This window comes from Vitis riparia, chromosome 10 (genome assembly GCF_004353265.1).
Source record: "Vitis riparia cultivar Riparia Gloire de Montpellier isolate 1030 chromosome 10, EGFV_Vit.rip_1.0, whole genome shotgun sequence".
Classification (NCBI taxonomy): domain Eukaryota; kingdom Viridiplantae; phylum Streptophyta; class Magnoliopsida; order Vitales; family Vitaceae; genus Vitis; species Vitis riparia.
In genome coordinates, this window is record NC_048440.1 from 19,812,256 (window position 1) to 19,834,642 (window position 22,387).

The 22,387-nt window shown below is 37.3% G+C and overlaps 2 protein-coding genes across 2 annotated transcripts; both read right to left on the reverse strand.

The window, feature by feature from the left end:
- Positions 1 to 92: 92 nt before the first annotated feature.
- On the reverse strand, positions 93 to 16,315 carry LOC117923938 (enhancer of mRNA-decapping protein 4-like). Its single transcript, XM_034842444.1, has 12 exons — positions 15,199 to 16,315; positions 12,221 to 12,270; positions 11,990 to 12,146; positions 11,637 to 11,855; positions 8,451 to 8,579; positions 6,644 to 8,275; positions 5,021 to 5,380; positions 4,542 to 4,661; positions 1,833 to 2,003; positions 1,184 to 1,348; positions 930 to 1,055; positions 93 to 600 (listed from the first exon to the last, which is right to left on the reverse strand). Exons 1-12 carry the CDS (start codon positions 15,880 to 15,882, stop codon positions 292 to 294), a joined length of 4,122 nt encoding a protein of 1,373 aa, XP_034698335.1. The 5' UTR covers positions 15,883 to 16,315; the 3' UTR covers positions 93 to 291.
- A 1,163-nt stretch (positions 16,316 to 17,478) lies between these two features.
- LOC117922909 (ras-related protein RABB1c-like) lies at positions 17,479 to 21,427 on the reverse strand. The gene is made up of 6 exons (XM_034841124.1): positions 21,240 to 21,427; positions 20,910 to 21,049; positions 20,331 to 20,413; positions 19,048 to 19,252; positions 18,846 to 18,914; positions 17,479 to 17,768 (listed from the first exon to the last, which is right to left on the reverse strand). The coding sequence occupies exons 1-6, from the start codon at positions 21,283 to 21,285 to the stop codon at positions 17,676 to 17,678; spliced, it is 636 nt and encodes a 211-aa protein (XP_034697015.1). The 5' UTR covers positions 21,286 to 21,427; the 3' UTR covers positions 17,479 to 17,675.
- Positions 21,428 to 22,387: the final 960 nt, after the last annotated feature.

Consider the following 22,387-nt stretch of genomic DNA (forward strand, 5'->3'; position numbering starts at 1 on the left):
AACCACTGGATGAGACTTGGGACAAGAGAGAGAGATTGAAAATAAGGAAAATGTTTTGTATTATTTAAGGAATGTGAGTGGAAATGGGAAGATGTAAAAAAAAAATAAGATAAATAATATGTTTTAAGTCAAAATGGTATCCTAGAGAAGCAGTATATAACACTAACAAATTTGGCACAAATCATCAGAACACCAACTTGATACACAAGTAATCCCTTTTTTTCCCTAAAAGTTCCTAGATTATCTATACAATCCGGACGTCCCAGTAACAATTCTGCACAGGTAGGATAATCATTTACAGCTCAGCAAAACAGAGTTTACGACATGCATGAGAAGGCGGATGCTTGATGCTTCTGCAGCAGAGGTTGTGGGTAGGTTTCGCTGATGGCCCAGTATCTGATAAACCTGCTCGAAGATTGGCCGCACATGCAGTGCGATCATCGGATCTGCAGGGTTTATGGCAACAGCCACATCTGTCATCCATGCAAGCTTTCTGGGTGTTTCCTTGCTGATGTCACAGGCCAATTGTTGGAGGAGGGCCAGCAGAACTCCTTGGCTTAGAGGTAGAGGTACCAATGACAGAATCCCCTGCAAATCAACCTGGTGAAAGAAGGGGAAAATGAAATGTCAATTGATTCTTACCCTAAAGCGACCGCCAGTCAGAAAACATGCAAGACTCTCCCCTGAGCAATACGATTATCCAACTGCTGGCCCTCAATACCAATACATTAAGCTGTAACTGAACATGGTTTTTGGTTTTTGGTTTTCTGAACATCAGGCAGGGGCTTTTCATAATATCAATCAGGATACTTCTACATGGAGCATCCTCCCTATGCCTCTCCCTCAACCACATGCCCCGTTGTAGCAAGTGTGTGTCAACTTATAGGTGTGAACATGTGCACACATACACAAGCATAGGCAGAACTTACCAGAGAACATAACCATGATACTATTGAGACATCACTTCTGTGCAGAGCTCCAGTGAATGCTTCCTCAAATTTGCGCTCAGATATCAATCTGGATAGTTCTTTGGTCGGATCCAAAGGTGCTTCAGCCTGTTTTATAAATATAGCTCCCTTAATCTCAGAAAAAACTAAATGCCTCACAATAAGTAATAGCTGGAGATATCTAAAGATAGTCAGGAGTGAGTGCATATGCATATTACTAAAGAAAGACTGCATACCATCTCATGCAGACCAGCCAATGGCCCATTACTCAACTGTGTAACCAAGGGATTCACTGCTTTTGAATTTGCACCTGCAGCGGCAATAGCTAGGATCTGGCGTTGGCCATCAGCCAACTCTCCGCTTAGGGTTTTTGTGATTGATGATGCTGAATTAATTGCATCCTGTAACTCAAATTGGCATCACATGTAAGAGCGAAAAAAGATATGGTTATGTATCTATATGAGACAACATCACAAGAGTGAAAAATATATGGTTATATACCCAGCATGGAACACCAGCAGCAAGTATGAAAGACATTCAAACCTACAAGTATCATGTCCACTAGTTCTGTTATTTCACCTGAGTTGCAATTGTACAAATAGAATTGCCATTGTTTATCCTGTGTAACATCCGCAAAAGCACAGCAGTTGACAATAACATTGAGTCTACTCTGATCCAGCAAACACAGAAAATCTATGCTGAAGAAACTACTACTTTTAAGAAAACATAAACTAATTTTGGAGCCTGGTCTTGGAATAGGATTTTGGATCACAGTCGATGGATCTCTAATGAAACACACATACACAAACACAAGCAAACAAATTGGGTATATGAAGCATATCTAATCTGCATCTTATTATTCATATCATGCTAAGCTATCCATACCCTCAAAGCAACAGCCAGGGTTGAATGTGTAGACTCGAACTGCTGCTGAACACCAGATGTATGTTTGATAAGCCCCTTCTGAAATGTAGAATCAACTTGATCAAACATGGTTTTGCATGCAATCTCAAATGCTGGAATAACTGCAGCTTCCAAAGTAGACCTCAATGCATCCTGCAAGATTAGGTTCAACTATTTTATCATTAGAAGTTAAAACAGTGGAACAACTTCAATCCATAAAAAGGATTGCATGACTATTCATTTCAATACAGAAACAATCAACCAAAGCACTTACACTCTTCAAGTCAATAGAAAGGCACCAACAATTGAAAAATACCAAGGTAAATACGAGCTACTAGAAATTCCCTCAGGAGTTTGATCACTTCAACATGAATTAAAATACATATAAAATGCAAAACAGGGAAAAAAAAATATATCCTATTTGTACACCTGGGCTCTACAAATGAGCTGCAAAAAGAATGATACTGGAGGAGTCTGATTCAGTAGGATAGAAACAATCATATGCAGCACTTTCTGGATGGATATGTGCAACTTCAGCACTCTAAAAATTCATTCTCTGGAAATCATATTAAACACCAAAATTTTAGTTGGCTCAAACCATATCAAAAGCTATTGAAGTGGCATGTGTTAACACCTAGAGAAGACACATCACTGAAATATTTCAAATTTAAATTTCAATATATTCCCTCATCAAAAAGTCAAATTCAAGTATATCAAGTTATCCAACTTTCCATATTCCCTATAAAAATAGGGACTCTCCATTTCAGGGAGAAGTATAGGTCTTCTGAAAAGCCAAGATCATTACAAGACGGGTCATAGGAGAAGAAGATCAAAACACTTAACACAATTGGCCTTCCTCATCCCTTCAAGGCTCAAGACCAAGAAAGACAACTTAATTGAGATCAGCCATTTTTTGTGCCCTAATTACATTTTGATTCAAGAACAAGCATCTATCAACCTAGAATCAAAATCAACTTGGAAGACTAGATCAAAATATTTCAAAATTAATCTACCCACATCATTATCTTTTTCTTCAAATTAATACAAATTGATTCTGTACCACTTTTTTTTTTTATAGATAAAACACAGAAAATTTATTAAAAGAAGGGAGCAAGAAGGCAACCCGAAGCATATAGGGAGTATACACGAGAAACCCCTCAACAAAAACACAAGAAAGCAAATACTCACCAACCCTCAATTTTTTGATCAATACTCACCAACCCTCAATTAGAACCCAACCAATCAACAAAGTTAATTAAGGAACGGGGTTCTCCATCTAAACAAGACTTAGACCAAGAGAAAAGATTACAAACGAAGGAGTTTTTCATTCTTTGGATCGACAAAGCCTCATTATAAAAAACTATCCTATTTCTTTCTTTCCAAACCGTCCAAAATAAACAGAGAGGAACTGTCCGCCAAGTCTTTCCTCGCTTCTTGTCCACAAAGGAAGCGGACCAACCAAGGAGAGTGTCTCTAACCGTAAGCGGAAGGACCCAATTAACACCAAACAACGAAAACACAAGATTCCACAGCACCCTCGCCTTGTGGCAGTGAATAAGGATGTGGTTTATTGTCTCCTCTTCATCACAACACAAGAAGCACCTGTTTGCTAAAATCCAGCCCCTCCTTTTGAGTTGATCTTGGGTTAGAACCTTCCCCCAAGAAGCTTCCCAAGCAAAAAAGCCCACCTTTGTAGGCACACAAGGGCTCCAAATGATTCTCCAAGGAAACGGGACTGCACCACTAGAATCAAGAGTATTGTAAAGGGATTTTACAGAGAAAATCCCATTCTTAGAAGCATTCCACAACACTCTATCCTCCATCCCAACAAAAAGCCTCTTTCCTTGAAGGAACGAAAGGAGACTCACCACTGCCTCCATCTCCCAATCATTAAAGGGTCTAGAGAAACAAGGATACCATCCCCCCGCATTCCCCCATAGAGTCCCAAAAATCCGCTACCCACGCATCTTGAGAGACCGCAAAGGCAAACAAAGTAGGAAAAGCCTCACAAAGGGGAATGTTTCTACACCAAATGTCCTTCCAAAATTTCACCCTTCTACCATCCCCTACAGTGAAGGAAACGTTTTTAAACATCAGAACGCCTTCCTTTCTAATTTCCTTCCAAAACCCCACCCCATAGCCCTCCCTAACCTCATGAGAGATCCACCCTCCTCCTTCTTCCCCGTACTTCCTACTGATAATAAGCTCCCTAAATTGATTCTGTACCACTTTCTCTTGTCCATTTGATTTGGATTAGAAATTTGCATGGACAATCATATCAGACACCAAAGCATTGTGTGCCACATACATTTCAACAGTTTCTCAGAGCTTCAGACAACCAAAACTGAGTGTCTCCCACAGGACCAGCAAGACAACTGATTAATATTCTTGTATATAAAACTAGGTTACACCTAATTGTCCATATTATACAAATATGTGAATCAATTTTCATTAAACTTCTTTTGCAATCAGGAACTTGAATTTATTGAGTTTGACTAGAACTTCCTTAGAACCAGCATAAGTTCTTGCTGAGACCAAACAGGTGAACATTTTGAATGTAGACATAAACAATTGAAATGCAAACATTTAAATGCATAAAATTTAGGCTAAACCAAGCCATTCCACACTCAAAGGTAAATGTTTTCACAAGTGCATTAATAGACATCTCAACAATGTTGAAGTTGTACTTACTTGAAGAGCTTGCTTGCCAGAAGTTTGAAACTGTATTTGAATTTGCCTAGCCATTGCAGATTCAAGTTTTGAGTTAACTAATTTCTCTAGTTGATTCACCACCTTATCACCCAACCCTTTCTACACAAGACAAATAATAAAAGCACATGAGATACATCTGGACACTCCATGGAAATTGCATGTCTGCATTGTGTTTAAAAAAGCATTTGAAGTAGTCAATCCATCATATAGAATAGAGGATTGTGTCATTAAAGAAAATAAGTGCCATCACTGCAAATGATGATGAATGACTTCTAGGAATTTTCAAAATAACATTCTCTATTTATTTCTGTCATTCATAATGATGGCTGCATTTCCTGAAACAGCACTTTCCCAATGATTTGCACAAGAAAGCAAACATAAAACAGAAGAATGAACAATTAAAACTCAATTGAACATCCAAAAAAGATCTAGATATTGATAACCATCAATGTCCAAACCTGGAATGATTCAGAAATAGCTGAAGAAATGGTTTTCTCTATAACTGGAGTAATTGCACGAGCTACAGCTGGTCCTACTGCAGCTATTTCCTTCTTTATTGTTTTCTCTAACATGGATGGCAAGTCCTTGTTTATACAATTGGTGATCAGATTTGTAAGCTGCTGCATACGGTCTCGATCTAACTTCTCATGTTTTGTATTTTCTTCTTGGAATCGAGCCCATAGGGCATCGCTGTTGGCCTTAACAACCTTCTCCATACTTCGGCCTAATGATGCCTCCAGTCTTCTACTTTCCTTGGTAACAGGAACAGCCACCATCACATTCATCTGCTTCTGCATCTCCTTTTGCATGTTCACCAACTGTAAAATATTAAAAAATCATAAATCAGAATGGAATGAGACTAAGTATATGAACTTACCCAAGATACATAAAAGCTGACTAAGGATTTGACATTCTTAGAAATTTCAAGGTCTCAAATTATATTATAGTAAGTCAAAATGGGGATAACATTCTAAGCATATATTAATTTACCTAAGATACATATACGCCAAACAAGATTAGAGAATCTCAGAAACCCTTACGGTCTCTGAATTAATTATAGCCAACATTTATATTCACAATACGCAACAAAGATGGAGTCATAGGGAATAGAGGATAGTTTTCATGTTATCATGCCAGTCTCCAGTAAAAAGCTCAAGGCATGCCTGTAAAAATAAGACTGCTAAGCATAAATAGCAGCAGTTCTTTTGGGGGTGGTCTTGGAAATGCACTCTTTATCCTAAATTTTTTTATATATTTAAACCCAAACCATCTCTTACAAGAAAGATACATATCCATGTGGTTGGTTAAAGTTCTGCTTGCAACCATTCAAGGCAGTTCTTGAATCATCCTGCTCTCTTATCTTATCTAACTTAACAATTCCAAACCCCTCATTGGGGATATGTGAGTACTCTCATCACTGTATGCTACAATAAACGAAATATATGAAAATTTTTAATGATAGAAGAAGAAAAGATACAGAGGAAGATCCTTCAATGTTTTTCAGTGGAAGTATGAAGTATCACAGTCAAAAGCACATGGAATGTTCAGAAACCCTATTCATTGTGCTAAGAAATATGACATCCTTGACTGTTAGTGTTGATGAGTACACTGAATGAAGAAAGATACGAGCTCAACCCTTAGGTAATAGAAGACATCAAAATCATCCCTTGGGAGAAAAATATCTTATATCATGATACAAATTCACCTGAGCCTTAAAAAGGAAAGCACATAAAAAAACCTAGCATCCCTTTGCAGCTCCAATTGATTACTTAGCTGAAAGAAATTACCAGGCTAATCACTGCATCCACATATACAAGAACTGATAAAAAAGAGAATCTTATTATCCACCTTAGGTGCACAGTTTAACTGACTAACAAAAATGCTTACTTTAGAAGTATAGATCACCCATGATTTACGGAATGTAATCAATAAAGCAGAAGATTTCAATGATCACAAAGCATAACTAGATATCTTCAAGATATTTTGTGACCGATATACCAATATTTGGGACTTCATTCATCAAGACCAATCTAAATAATTATGAACCATACATATAGAAAATTCCTACTTTAAATTATTACCTGGTCCAGCATCTCCTGCATAGAAAATAACTGAGAAAAAGCAGCATCCATAGATGGAGGACTTGAACTGCTACTTGGTTCGTTGGATGAATCTGTGGAGTTGAAAGGACTAGGAGAGGGACTTGATGGACCAGAAACTTGAGAATTTTTTCCTTTCTGTTTTTTCCCCTTGGATGGGATGGAGGATTGTGGCACTATCATGGGAGTAGTTGATTCACCAATCTTTGCAGACACATCTCTTGTTGAATCTTGGACATCTTCATCAGCAGTGTTGGGAGATAGGTCTACTGCTGCAGTAACATTAGCATCACTGACCTGCCGAGCCCCCTCAATGGTATAAGTTTCCACACAGCAATCTCTAGTCATTTGAATGCTAAGATTGGAGGCCTGTGAGCAAAAGGATTTCTCCTTTTTCTCTGCAACAATAACGTGGGATTCTCTCTGACACTCAAGCTCATCATTTTTGCTGATTCCTGGAATTCCTGTCTCACCTACAACTTTAACCTCTAACTCAATGCTTTCTGGATCATTGTTGACAACCATATCATGGATTTTTGCCTCTCCCACATTCATACCCTGAGTAATCTGAGAACTCTCTGATGAAGCAGACAATATCTCTGATGGAGTTATCAGATGAGTAGGATGCTTAAACATTATAGGAGGATTAGGAACCATTGAAATATCATTTTGTGCAATATTTTTTTCATCCTTCCTCAAATTCTCACCTGAAGGAGGTGCATCAGCGAAGTTTTCTCTAACAGTGTCCATTCTCCTGTCAATTGAATAATCAAGAATTGGCTGGTCACCACCATGATTGCTGAGTGGTGGACTGGGGTCAAAGCTATTTGATGGACTTCTAAAACCAGATAATTTTCCAGATAATCTTGGACTCAAAGGAAGAGGAGGTGATGCAGCATGAATATTTTCAGAACTGATACTCGATGGTAAAGCACTTGACTTAGACTCCATACCTGAAGTAGCAGTTTCTCGCAAGCTTGTGACCTCAGAAGAAGCCAAGTTTACAGGATGGCTAGCTATAGGACCATTTTCAGAGCTGCTTGAAAGTATCGATGGCAAGGGGGGTGCACCACCTACAGACATCTCAATATGTTTACTTCCATGAGATAATTCCAAAGTATCACAAGCAGCAGAATTAGCAGTGTTGAAACCACAAGAAGTACTGGAGTCAGTTTTCTCCAATTCCAAGTTCTCTAGAGGTGGTGGCAGGCACTGTGATAAGTCCAAGGCATATTGCTGAATAGCATGTGTTTGGACACAATAGACCTGTACAACATGTTCTCCATCTGGTAAGCTATCACTTGTTCCAGTAAGACTCAAAATTGGCATAGTGACTGTAAACTCAGCTATGTAATCCAGGCGAGTTGCAGCAGGATAAGGCCCATATTCTATGTGCACAGCATACATAGCATTTTTCTTTGCATTTGCCAGTAGAAAAAGACCAGCATGTGGCAATGCTACAACTTGATTAAAGAACGCATCCTCAGCCCTGGGTTCAGCTGAACTCCTTAAATCCAAAGTCTGCGTACACTGCCACGATTCAATATCACTAGGCAACAGCCATCCTTCATCACTTGCTGAGGCCCATAACTTCACTTCCCGATTCAGTGGTCCCTGCAATCAAAATTTAAGCAACTATTAACACAGTATGTGTATATCAATGTAAAGGCGATCCTTGACAGTAAACTAACATGAATAGATTAATACTATCCATGTGAAATCAAAATACTTATTCTATTCTAACATGACTAAAAACACAATTCCACAAAAGAAGACTGGGGGCACATACTGCAGTGATAAGAATAATATGATCAGGACGGTGAGGAGCTGTCAAGAATGTAACAGAATTAACAGGTTGACCATCATGTGGCCTCAGTACTGCAAGGGGTACCAGTTTTCGGTCCTCCCAAATCTTCACCTGTTACACAAGATGACTGGTTGATGAGAGAAAGTCACATGAAATAAAACATAAAATAAGATATTTTTTGCTTGCCTGCATGTATACCCAGCCTCATAAGAAAAAAAAAAAAAAACTCCACAAAATTAGGCTCAGACATTTTAAACTTCTATCCCTATTAGAGATACTTCCTACAGTATGAGGATTCCCATGATTAGTTAGGGTGGGTGTGATTTTCTGTGACCATCATTCGTTGTCATATAATGGGTAAATACATCCTAAAAGTGGACCTACGTGCCTTAAATTTTAAGTTTTGTCCACTTCCCCACCCTTATTATAAGTCTCACCATGGTGTCACCATGTCAGTATGGAGAAATATCCTCCATGAGGATCTTAACTAAGCCAACTCACACAAAAGTCCAACATTTTTATCTCCCTTACAGATGGAAATTTTTAGTCAAGCCAACTCTTCACAACCCAGATTATACCATACAGGACATGGTTTCATGTTCAAGTTTCAGATTCAAACATTCTGAATTTTCCAATACCAGAACCAAGTGATCCAGGTCTAAGCTTGAGTAGTTGAGATCATCATCTAAGCAAGCAGCAGCAGCATCACCTAGCCTCAGTCATTTGACGACTATGCACAAACATTAAATTCTTGTTGACAACCTTCAAAACTTTTAGTTCATCAAATGTAGATTTGATAATTAAACCTTATTGGATTTATTTATTCAATAGCACTATACCAACCATTTGAATGATCTCTAGCATCTAAGAAAAGACAATATCTCACTAGGGAGGTAGACTCACTCTTATAAAAAACACCTTGAGTTTGCTATTGTATTTCATGCCATCTTTTGTAATACTAATAGAGGTGTGTGATGGATTAGAGAACCTGCAAAGAGACTTTCTGAGGGAAGCTGGAGAATATGGAAGGAACATCCACCTAATCAACTGGTTGACTGTTCACTCAACAGAAGAGGCAGGTGGTCTAGGGATTTACAGGTTGCTTGTTCCTAATAAAGCTTTCTAGGCAAGTGATTATGGAGGCTCGTGAGAGACTAGAGATAGATTTTGGAGGAAGGTAGTGGTAGCCAAGTCTAGGGAGTTGGTGGTGTCTGGTATTCTAGATATGGAAGTAGGGTTGTAAGTTGAGCAGGTTCAACCTACCAACCCTGTCCACCCAATGTTCAAGTTGGCACAAGCAAGATTTGAACGGGCTAGGTTGGGCCTAAGTTAGAAAAAAACCAACCCAAAAATATTAGGATTGGTGTGGGTTAAAGGTTCAGGCAACCCACTGAAACCTGAACCATATTATTTATTTATTTATAATTATATTATATATTATTTTATTAAAATATATATAAAAAAAACATAGATAAGAAAGAAATTTAACCTCTCTTAGTTTTTAATTATTTTAGATTAATGATGCTATCATTTTCCTTTAATTGTTAAGTATCTTTGAGAGTTGAAGTTTGAGCTTATAAATAATTATCTATATTAAATTAGTAACTAATGATTTATTTTTACAATTTTGAGATATTCATGTTATTTAATAATATAGCTTATATTTTTTTAGGCTTTAAAATAATTGTTTTATTTGGTACCGTAACCCGTGGGGCTTGGTGTGGGTTAAAACTTCCTAACTTGACCTTGGTTTGGCATACGTTGGACATAGTAATGTGTGGGTTTGGCGTGGGTTAACCTTCTAACTCGCCCAAGTTGCAGCCCCATATGAAAGGGGACCATTGGAAGTGCATGTTTGGACAACTACTAGAATGGGTTGGGATGTTTTTTCAGGTTTGAGTTGTATCTCAATGACCAACAGGCTAGGCACTAGATTTTTAGAAGATTGCTTTGTGTAGGGAGATACCACTTAAGGATGGGTATCCAGACCCTTTTGGCTTCATTGCAAACAAAAGGCTCTAATAAAAAATTATTGGTGTTCAGTGGAAGGGAGTGATCATTGGAGTTGCTGCTTGTTGGATATTCCAATAATTGGGAGCTGGAGCAAGTTGTGATATTTCTCACTTACATCTATAACAATGGGATCAAACAGGAAAAGGAGGACGCTTTACCTTGAAGATTTCTCAGAACTGTAATTTAGGTTAAATCTTTCTACAATGAACTCTCTTCTGGGCCTAACATTTCTTTTCCAGCATCAGTTGATGAAAGAAAAGGGAGAATATTGGTGAAATAGTGTAGTTTGTGTAGAAAGGGAGGAGAACAATTGACCATATCCATTAAAAGTGGCCAAAGATTTTGTTATTGTTCATTTTCAATTTTACATGGGGTTACCCGATTTGTTGTTCAAGAAGATCTTGTTGAGATGGCATGAAGGTTTTTTGGGCAAGCAGAGAAGGAATGTATCAAAAACCATGCCGGTGAGCTCTTTTTGGTGCATATGGAAAGAAAAATCCCACAAAGCTTCTGAAGCGATGGAACCATAAGAGTTTAAGTTGAAAGATGTTCCTTATAGCACTTGGTTCTCTTGGTCAAGTGACTCTCTGGTAAGGGTGGTCTAATCCTTTTTTTTTTTTTTTTTTTTGCTAGGTAAAGGGATCTTTTTTCTATTTCATCAAGAAGGTTGGGATGGTTTAAGCCCGTTTTATTGGGGCCTTCTTTCCTTTGCTTGTTTTGGATGCTCCATGCATACTTCCTACATGCCAGGATTGTGCCACTTCTTTGGCATTCTTAATTTTTTTTCCCTGGCTTGCCTATCAAAAATAAAATAATTAAAAGAAGAAGAATTTAATCATTTTTTTTTTACCAGAAAAGAATTTAATCTTTTTTGGATTTCATCAAGAAGGTCGGGATGGCTTAAGTTTTTTTTATTGGGGCCTTCTTTTCTTTGCTTTTTTTGGATGTTCTTTTCTTTGGCTTCTTGATTTTTATTTTCCCTGGTTTGCCTATCAAAAAAAATAAAATAAAATATTTAGAAGAAGAAGCCTCTCTGGTGTTCATATGTTATACAAGTAATAACCATAAGAAGATGCATTGAAAACTATAGAGGCAATCCCATGTAAATATAAACTCACAAATTTAAAAGGAAAAAAAAAACGAATAAATACCAACCGTGCCATCTGTTGAAGCTGAAGCTAAACGGGTAGTCATCCATTGGCACATTGACAGCTCTGTAACTTCACCATCATGTTTACCAACAAACTGAACCCCATCTATTAGTTTATCAATGGGACATTTAAGAGGCTCCTCTGCAGAAAACACTTCACCCTTTCCTACTTTTGTGGAATCAATTTTCAGGATACGATTCCCAATTGCAACAACCAAAATTTCCTGTGTAACATTTTATGCAGATGACTTACCAAGATAAGTACTTCAAAAAAATGGAATAAAATAGTCCAAAACCTTGTAAATACTAAACACACATTAGAAATAATTCTTTGGATGCATTACAGATTAATTATTACTTGTTTGTGAGAATGCCAACACACTCGTGGATGCACTGATGCCCCTCCTCCTACTATTTGAATGGCAATAACAATTTTTCCAGTAATGTGGGCCTTATCATCCTCGTTCGGGCCTTCATTGATCCTCCATATGAAAACCAGGCCATCAATACTTGCACTGCAGAAGATGGAAGTTAGAAAATTCCAACAAGATCCATATGAAGAACTGAGCAATCGCATGTAAAGAGCTACCTGGCCAGAAGGGGAACATCCTCAGCAAAAAAAGCCATGTCTGTTACCCTCTACACAAGAAAAAGAATGAACACAAATGATAGAAAGAGTAAATATTTATCAAATTTTGATATAATATGTTCAACAAATTATTAAATCAAGCAATTGCGTGCAACAAACAGATACAGAAATTGAACCAAATATACAGATTCATGAAGGACCAGACTTATGCAATCCTTGGTGATGAGAATGTCTTTCCTTAGGAAGGAGGAGATGGTAGCCTCTCTTTCAGGGTTGGAGGCAATAAATGCCAGGTCCAAATGAATTTTTCTTGGCACTTTGCAAATTCTGAGTGAGAAAAGAAGTAACTTATTCCTAAAAAAAGGAGGGAATGAAGATACAAAGGACTTCAGCCGATTAGCCTTGCTGGGAGCCTCTACAAAGGCATAGCCAAGGTTTGGCAAATAGACTGAAAAGGTTGATTGCTAAGGGGGTGCTAGAGCATCAAAATGTATTTGTGGAGGGAAAACAAATTCTTGATGCAACATTGATCACTAATAAGACTATAGACTCGAAAAAAGAAGCTCCAGTGCAGGTTTGGTGTGTAAGCTAGTATGAGATTCGATTGAGGAGAGGTGCAAAAGAAGATTGGCCCCTAAGAAGAATCAATACTTATAGAGAGGAGGAAGATTGACCCTCATAAAAAGTTCACTGTCAAGCCTACCCATGTATTTCATTCCCAAAACATCAAAGAGATTTCTTGTGGAGAAGTCATTCTGAAGAGAGGAAAATGCACCTCATGAACTAGAGAATAGTGTGCAAAGATAAGAGGAATGGTAGTTTGGGGATTAGAAAGTTTGGAAGTTCTTAACAAAGCCTTGATAGGCAAATGCTTGTGGAGGTATGCTCTTGAGCGTGATAGCCCATGGAGGATAATCCAATGCAAATATGGAGAGGTGGAGAAAGGTTGGTGTACTTTGGACGTGAGAGAAGCCTTAGATATGGGTTTATGGAAAGCAATGAGAAGAGGATGAGAGGAATTCAACCCTAGGACCTCTATTCTGGTTAGGTGTGGCCTCAGAACCAAATTCTGGTTGGATAGGTGAGTGCGATGTGAAAGAAGTGTTCCCTTAGCTGTTGAGGATTGCCTTTAATAGGAATGCAACCATAGTTGACTTATGGGTGGCAAAGGAGGGAGAAGTCTTTTGGTTCATCTTGTTTAGAAGACATTTTCAAGACTGGGACTAGGGAGTTGTGATGCAATTCACGGAGCTCATCCACAAGGCAAGAGTGCTAGAGTTGGGGTGGGATAGATTATCGTGGAGGGAGGAGAAGAAGAGAACATTCCAAATCTTGCTATAACTCTCTGAAAGTTAGTTTTTTTTTTTCTTTTGGAGGTTGTGTGGGAGAAGATTCCAGCCATCAATGTTCTTATGAGGAGAGGATGGTTGATGATCAATAGATGCAATCTTTATAAAGCTAGTGAGGAATCAACAAACTATGTCATTTTCCATTGCGGAAAGACCAGAAAAATGTAGAACATTTTGTTAGCAATCCTTAGGTTTCAATAAGTATTTTCAAAATCTGTGAAAAAGCTCATCCTGGGTTGGAAGGCAAAATGCACGGACAAGGGGCAAAGGAGGGCGTGCGTGTGAGTATGGCCCCTCTTTGTTTGTTTTGGTGTATGTGGAGGGAAAGAAATAAAAGGACCTTCGATGGGTAGAGTTCAATGACCTTAAGCTAAAAGAATATCCCTTATTAGGTCTCTTATGAATTAGTTTGGAATATTGTTGGGGAGGGATTGCGCTTCTCTATTGGACTTTATTGATGATCTAAATTGTGGATAGTGGCTTATAGTTTGTTCTTCTAGTTGGTGCACTCCCTTTTTGTCTAGGTGGTTCCTATTCTGTACATAAGGTGTGCCCCCCTTTTTTTATTAACGTTTTTAATTTATCTTTTATTTTCCATAAAAACAAAATGCAATGTTTAGTGCATCTCATACAACACAAGGGATAGCAATGACCATTGTAAAGCTAGGGATTTAATCTCAAGTACATGCTATTAGGGAAAAAAATGCCAATAATGAAGGCCTTATTAATAGATGTTTTTTTTTTTTTTTCCTCATTTAATATTTTGAGTGGAACAGATGCACAGAACCCCAAAAGCGCGCCCCCCCCCCCCCCCCCCCTCTTTAGTCACCAAGAACTACTTCATGAATCACCAGCAGTAAAGATGGCACTCCATGTCCACAGTCAAAGAAATTCTAAGCTTCTCATATTCCAAACGTATCCTCATAATTCAAGCTTCTAGCTTTGCAATTCTTTATGGTCTAGGGATCATCAGCCAACACCACAATTATGTGAAAATTATTTCTTTGATAACTTTATTTAAAAACAGAACATAATTTCTTGAGAGCAAGGTTACTCATGCGATTTCTTTAGCAGTTCAAATAAAAAACGAAAATCATTTGATTTAGAAAACATGTTTGCATTGCCATGTGGCAGTTTTTTTATTATATAACTTACAAAGATAAAAATAACAGAAGGAGGTTGATCAATGAATTCCATTTTATTTGTTCATACAAATATGAAGTTCAAAATGCCAATATCACTATCCTACCAAAACCTTTTCTTCTACTTTTGAAATCAGATTCAACATTCAGCACATTACAATGATAATACAATCCAACAGAAGCCTCTTTTCTTTTCCTGTTTTGTTGATGGGCAAATGAAAAGATTAAATTAAGAAAGGCCTAACAAAAGAAAGAATCCAACATGCGCTCTGGGTTGAAATTAGGAATCTTGAGCCACAATGCCATTAAACTACTGCCAATGGCATGAAACCAGCCCAGGAAAGTGGAAATACCAGTTAGAAATCAAAATAACATCAGCGACCCAATATAAAGGTTTTAGTTATAATGACCAAAAGGGAAAAAGAAAAAGAAAATACCCCAGTGGACTTGTAAAAAGGAAGCAATGTAGAGAAATAAGTGAAGCAACCTGAGTGTGGCCGCGAAGCAAAGCTCTCAATGCAGTATTGATATTAAGAACCCTTATGTTTCCAAGCTTGAGGCCGTAGCATATATAGGTCCTGTTAACAGCAATCTGACGACCCACGACAAGACCAGGATCGGAGACATACTTGGTGATGGGAGTGACTTCCAGCTGGGGCTGAACCTCGCCTTGCAATCTAACATCAACATCGTAAACAACACGGTCGCCAATGAGATGGCGGCCCTTGGGGAATTTATTGCTGAGCAATCGCAAGGGAGGGGGCTGAGGGGTGACCAAATTGATGGGAGTGGTGGTGGGCATGGAAAATTCAGGAGGGGCTGTGGCAGGAAAGGGCATGGGAGGATTGGAGGGTGTGGTAAGAAGAGCCATCAATCGGGCACCCGAATTAGGGCTAGGGGAAGGGAGGTGGGGTTGTTGCTGTGAAGTTTGATACGAGATGGGTAAGGGTTGGGGCTGGGGCTGGTAAGGGAGGTAGTGGGTGTGAAATGGTAAAGGCCCAGTGGGAGGAGGGTAAGAAGAAGATGAAGTTGAAGGAGAAGGCGTGGCATAGGGTTGGAGATTTGAGCTTGGGGATGAAGGCGAGGGTTGGATTATAGTAGCAGGACCCGGATTGGAGGAGGGTTTGAAGAGCTTGTGCAAATCCGAGGGTCCTCCCGCTTGATTCGCCATCCGATCGATTGGATTCAAAGCCTTCCCAGTGGAGAAAACGTATAAATATAGATATACATACGCATATATCTCACTTGAGATCTATCCTCCTGGATTCCACTCTTCACTCTCCTTTTCTTCTGTATGATCACTAACAATTTGCAAACAATATTTTATTCAACTCCAAATGTTCAGATACAAAGACGGCTACAGAGATAAGTCCCAAAACGCAGCTGGAGGTGAGAGAGTCAGAGAGAAAAATAGAAGGAATATATATACACACCCAAGTTCCAACATCTATAGACTATAGAATAATACTAGTAATAATGCTTCATCTTCTTCTCTTTTCTGTTCACGTCACTCACTGGCTTCCTACACCACCCCAAAATTGGGCTCATCGTCCTATTCTATTAACCAATTGAATTACAATTTACATCGTCTTTCTCAACTTTTTCCAAGTTCTAAGGGCATCTACTGTTGGCACTGGGTGCCCATTTCCTTTTTCTTTAATTTATAATTTATCCCTCATTTCCCCTTTTAGATGTCCAAGCTTTGTAGACCACCTAATGTTAGGGTTGTCTACCATGGTTTAAATCCTTATACTAAGCAAGGGTACTGGGTGCATGATCAAGGTTATTGTTAATGACGTCCGACATTCTTTTTCATAAAGATGGGAATTGAGGTTTTCAAATAATGCATGATTAGGGCTTGCGGTGTGGGGTGTGGGTCCAGATATGGTCTTGTTTTGTTCTTCTACATATCAACTCCAAACTTGTTGCCCAAGTAGTTGCCCTGGTGATTCACCTTCTGCTGCTTCCTATTTGGAATCATACAACAAAGTCCAATAAACATTATCCCCTGCCGGCAGCGATGCGATAACTACGCATATTGAAAGGACTCTTAAGATGTAACAACACCACTCATAAACCTAGGAATGATTCACCCAAATCACAACTTTTACAGTAAGCCTAAGGTTTTTCATGGGTTCCCAAATGAAATGTTGTGATACCGAATGTCAAATGAAATGGTATAATGTTGAATTTAATAAAACATTTTACGACCGAATGGTGTGATGTTTAATGCTATAAAAGGTTTGGACACCGATTAAGTTTTGGATGAAAGGGTCTAGGTGCTGTTTGTTTCTAAAATTCACTTTAATTATGTTGGTTGAAATCAACATATTACTTCATTCTGAATATAAAAAAATTACAATATTTGACTTTTTTCATTTAGCCAAAAAACAAACACCACCTTAAATTATAAAAAAAAAAAAAAGACCAATCCAATTACGTTCCAAAGAATTCGAGCTACATCTCCATATGGAGCTTTGGGATCATACTACCCCAGACCAGGCTACAAACGACAGCCATCAGAGATGGGTGCATGGAAGCCCAGGCAGATATTAGATTGCAAGTCTCTGCTAGTATCCCACCCTATGTTAGCTAGTTACGCTGCTAAAATGCTCACTGACATTCTTGATTCATCCAAGCAAATGACGGGTCCAGAGCAGCAAGCTAGTTAAGCTGCTAGCATGCTCACTGACATTCTTGATTCATCCAAGCAGATGAAGGTTCCGGAGCAGCAATGGACATATCATTTGCCATAGCTAAAACAAAGTGAGAAGAAGAACAGGCAAGCCTTCTATATATACGAATTCAGATATCAGCAAGGATTATACAAATATATTGTCATATGCACAAGACATTCATATCTGCAAAACAAGTTAATATGCAGACAACAGAATAACAAGGGACAGAACTAAAAAAGACATGAGCAAGTAGAGAGAATGCATTTAGCAAGTGGAGTCTCAAATTTCAATTGCAACAGCCTCCAGCTTGAGAAGAAGAGCCATCTCTGCCTCCTGATGGCCCTGGGATTCCACCATATCCAACCTTTATCCCTTGAGACTGCAAAAAAGACCAAAAGTACAACATCAGCAACATCTCTCATCTGCAATTAAAATAATAAACATATTTCCATGAAATATGAGTTACTTTATCGTAAAGTCAAATTAAATTTCAATAGATCTATCCAAAAGTTTGCAGATTGGAAAATATAATAAGAATTATTTATTAACAATTCATATAAGCTCAGATGAAAGCATCAAATCCGTGTCAGTTTTTTCTACCATGCTTCATGAAGGTGCACCAAGCAAGAGGACGATAAATTTTTTTTTTGATAAATGAGCGCATATATATAAAAAAAAAAAGGCAAAAAGCCCCAAAGCATACAGGGAGTATACATAGAAGCTTACGCCAAAACAAAAACAAAACTCACCATCCCTTAGGGAGTGGCAAGCCATTCCAAAAAGCCTAAAAGCGAAGAGGACTCCTCTCCCATATACACCCTAGCCCAACTCCACAAATTACAAACAAACGAATTCTTTAATTTCTGAATAGCTAGAGATCCCCCCTAAATGCTAATCTATTTCTCTCCTTCCAAACCGTCCAAAAAATACACAATGGAATGGAAGTCCAAATCCTTTTCCTCTTTTTCCCCACAAAAGGGCCCCTCCAACTTTCTAACATCTCTTTAACTTTCTCTGGGAACACCCAATTGGCCCCAAACAAGGCCAAGGCAATCTCCCACAGAGTCTTTACAACTGTACAGTGTAAAAGAATATGATTTACAGATTCCTCTTCACAACCACACAAAAAACACCGGTTTGGAAGGCCCCTCCAACTTTCTAACATCTCTTTAACTTTCTCTGGGAACACCCAATTGGCCCCAAACAAGGCCAAGGCAATCTCCCACAGAGTCTTTACAACTGTACAGTGCAAGAGGACGATAAATTTTGTAAGCATGTCTTAAGAGTGGGAGAGGAATTAGGAATGAAAGAACACAAATTTGTCCTGATAAGGAAAGAGTTGGCAAACACACAGAAAAAAATCATGTGGGAACCCTGCTTTTTCCAACCCTAAACTCTGGAAAGAATAGTAATGAGAAATTTTGTGAGTTGGCAAACACACAAAAAGAAAGCTAACCTCATTTGACACGTCAAAAACTCCATCCTGAATCTTCTTATATATTGTTGCAGCCGTTTTCACGAATGCCTGCAGAAAACTTCTTGATATTAAAAGATTGACACCAAGAAAGGGAGGAGAAACCAACCTCAATTTTCAAGAATAATTATTGATGATCATTTTTTGTTACAGAATATTTTTGGATAAGAACTATTTTCATCACCTCCTCAACATTCTGAGCAGTTTTTGCAGAGGCCTCCATGAAGATCAACCCGTTCTCCTTTGCGAACTGCTCACCTTCCTCTGTGCTCACAGCCCTTCTGTGAGCAAGATCACACTTATTACCAATGAGCATAATCGACATGTTTGCATTTGCATGCTGTCTTGCATCTTCCAGCCAGCTAGCCAAATGATTGAAAGTTTCTCTCCTGAAGAGTAAAATAATAAAAAATTATTGTTCCTGATACATTACGTCACTAAATGGTGCAAAGATGACACTGCCATAAGTAACCAGTCAGATAATGTCAACGCATAAGAAATTCATGTCTTCTATTTAAATGTAACGACTTGCCCCCTAGCTGGTACACTGTTAAGAGGAGTGTACTATATATATAATACTAAGAACGTCTTCGCCTAGCCAATACGGGATATGACAATCAACTTTAGGTACAACGCCTTTTTTGTGTCCCATGGTATTTGCATGACCAGGCAGATAGAGATCCCTTGTAGGACCAGATAGAATCTCGCACTGGAATCAAAGATTTAGTTCTAATACAATTTGTAACCACCTACTTACTCCTATGTAAATATTGTTCGTTTTGAACCTCTTATGACTTGAAAATGTGTCTATATAACTAAAGAAAGTCCAATACATATATTGTGTTCAAAATTTCTTCTCCTAACTGATGTGAGATATTAAATTAAACAAAGTATGAAATTAACTCATAGCCCAAGTCAAGCAGGACTTGCAGTTTGTAGCATTATTGGTAAGTGCCTTTTGATGCCTTTCCCACTAAATAGAAGAGTTACAGGGTGTTGTACCTCATCTGTGGTCAAAATTCCATTGACTATACTAATTTCACTAAGACCAAGAATTCTTTTTGATAGGTACTAAGATTAAATACAAATAAGGAGACTCCTCAGCAGCCAATTCAAAGATTCCCACATTAAAAACATTTCTGGTCAATTGGAAAGAGTCATTCTTTTTTCTTATTCCTTTTTTTTCCCTTTTGCAAATAGGAATTAAAAAAAGTGTTTGTTTAAGATCCTCAAGTGCATTCCCAATTAACCATAATAAAATTGTCCATAGGATCAAGAAGTCCACAAGGATATATCTTCAATTTTTTCAAATATTATTAAAAAAGCCAATATGCACAATATCTTCATGCATCCATTTTCCAGCACTAATAGGAACTGTATTCTTGTACAAACATAAATTAAACATCTTTTCAAAGCATAGGTTGAAACACCTGCATAGCATGAGATAAATTCAAATAGAAATGATACCTGGTGATATCATAGACTAGCAATGCACCGGCAGCCCCTCTGTAGTAGGACCTTGTAATTGATCTGAATGATTCTTGACCCGCCTGATACATTTCATGGAAAATTTAACATCTAAACTTCTAGCAGAGCCGCTAAAAAATAGATTTTTCCTATATTATCAGACATGCAATTACGGGAGGACAAATTTCACCACTATAAATTATCATTACCAGTGTGAGTATGAATCATAGCCCAAGGTTTAGCATGGCAGAAATGACTGTTGCAACAGTGTACAAATTGTTGAAATAGTTATCCATTTAGTTTTTCATCATAAAGTGATATTTCATAGTCAAGAAATTTATACTTTTTTTTTTTTTCCAATTTCTGATGTAATAGTCTGCAGTCAGTCATTATTGGAATCACATAAAAGGCAGAGATCTACATGCTTCCATGGGAAAAAAAGAATCAACCCAGGAACTAAATCCACAATTACTAACAGTTTGAAATTTGAAAGCAGTAAAACAACAAAGATCAAAGAAATTAGGCTAGAATTTAATATCAAGAAGAAAGGCAGAAAAAAAGAGAGAAGAAGAAACAAACAGTATCCCAAATTTGGAGCTTGATGGGTTTGCTGTCAATAGTGATGATCCTGGCCCCAAATTCAACCCCAATGGTTAAGTCGTGGACTGGCTGGAACCGCTTGTCAGTGAACTGAAGAAGAAGACACGATTTCCCAACCCCTGCATAACAACGGATCAAAATAGATATTCAAGTTGGACAAACAAAATTAGAAAAAAGAAAACATGAATCAAAAAACGGGAAAAGGGGTTTGAGATAGGGTTACAGAAATTGAGAAAAATACAAAAGGAAATCAGTAGGGGCAAGTGGAATGATAATTAAAAAGAAAAAAAAATGAATATGAACACCTACCGGTATCGCCGATTATGATGTACTTGAAGAGATAAGCGTATGACATCCTCAAACCTGAATAAGAAGGAAGAAGAAGAAGAAGAAGAAGAAGAAGAAGAAGAAAGAATCGTTGGTTTGGAGAAGAAAACCAAAGGAAAAATGGCGAGCGTGAGTCTGAGATAACTGAGAAGAAGGGAGGCTGCTTCGGTTTTGTTGGCCGCTCGCCCCGTTTTGTTCTTGTTGTTTTATCTTTTTACCATCCTCGTCCTCACGATCAGGATAAAATGCAAATGTAAATTACATGTAACTGAATTTAACTCTGAATATATTTGGAAATAAAATTTCAAAATTAAATAAATATAGAAGATTTTTATTTTAAAATGGGTTATTTAATTAAAAAGATTGTTAAAAACTTAATTTTATAAATCTACCATTTATCATTTTTTTAACTGTCTTTTTACAAAAATATCATTATTCTTTTCTAATAAAATAATTATTTATTTTAAAACTATATATAAATATTTGAAATAATTAAGGATATTTATGTCAACAATTGTTTTTTTTATTTTTTTTTAACTAATTATCAAAATTCGAACATGTTGATACCAAAATTCAAACCATGAAACGAATCTATTAAGACTATCACCTTCTTTGGCCAAATCTTTAAAATTTTTCACAATTATAATTCACTCAACTCTTTATTAATTGAGTCTTTATCTTTAAATTTAATATGTTTTAAATTGGTGGGATATTTTTTTTAATGGTTATAAGTATATAAATTATTAATAATTAATTAAATTATTGATATTATTTATAAATATGTTTATAAAATTGTCAAATCTTAATCTTTAAGTCAAAATCACTTAATTTTTACTATATTATTTTTTAATTTTTAATTTAATCAATATGTTATGAAAATTATTCACTTTTTATTTTAACTTGATATTTTTTTTCCTTGTTTTTTATACACTAAAAAAAATTTCTTAATAAGAAACGATTAATGCATAGAAGAAAATATAAAATATAAACCTAGATTATAAATATAAAATAAGAAAATGAAAAAAAAACTTTTTATCTTTTTTTAAATTAGAGAAATATAACTAAAGAAGAGTGAAGTGAAAAATGAAAGAGAGAAAAGATGTAAAATAAGAGCTTTTTCATTATTTTTT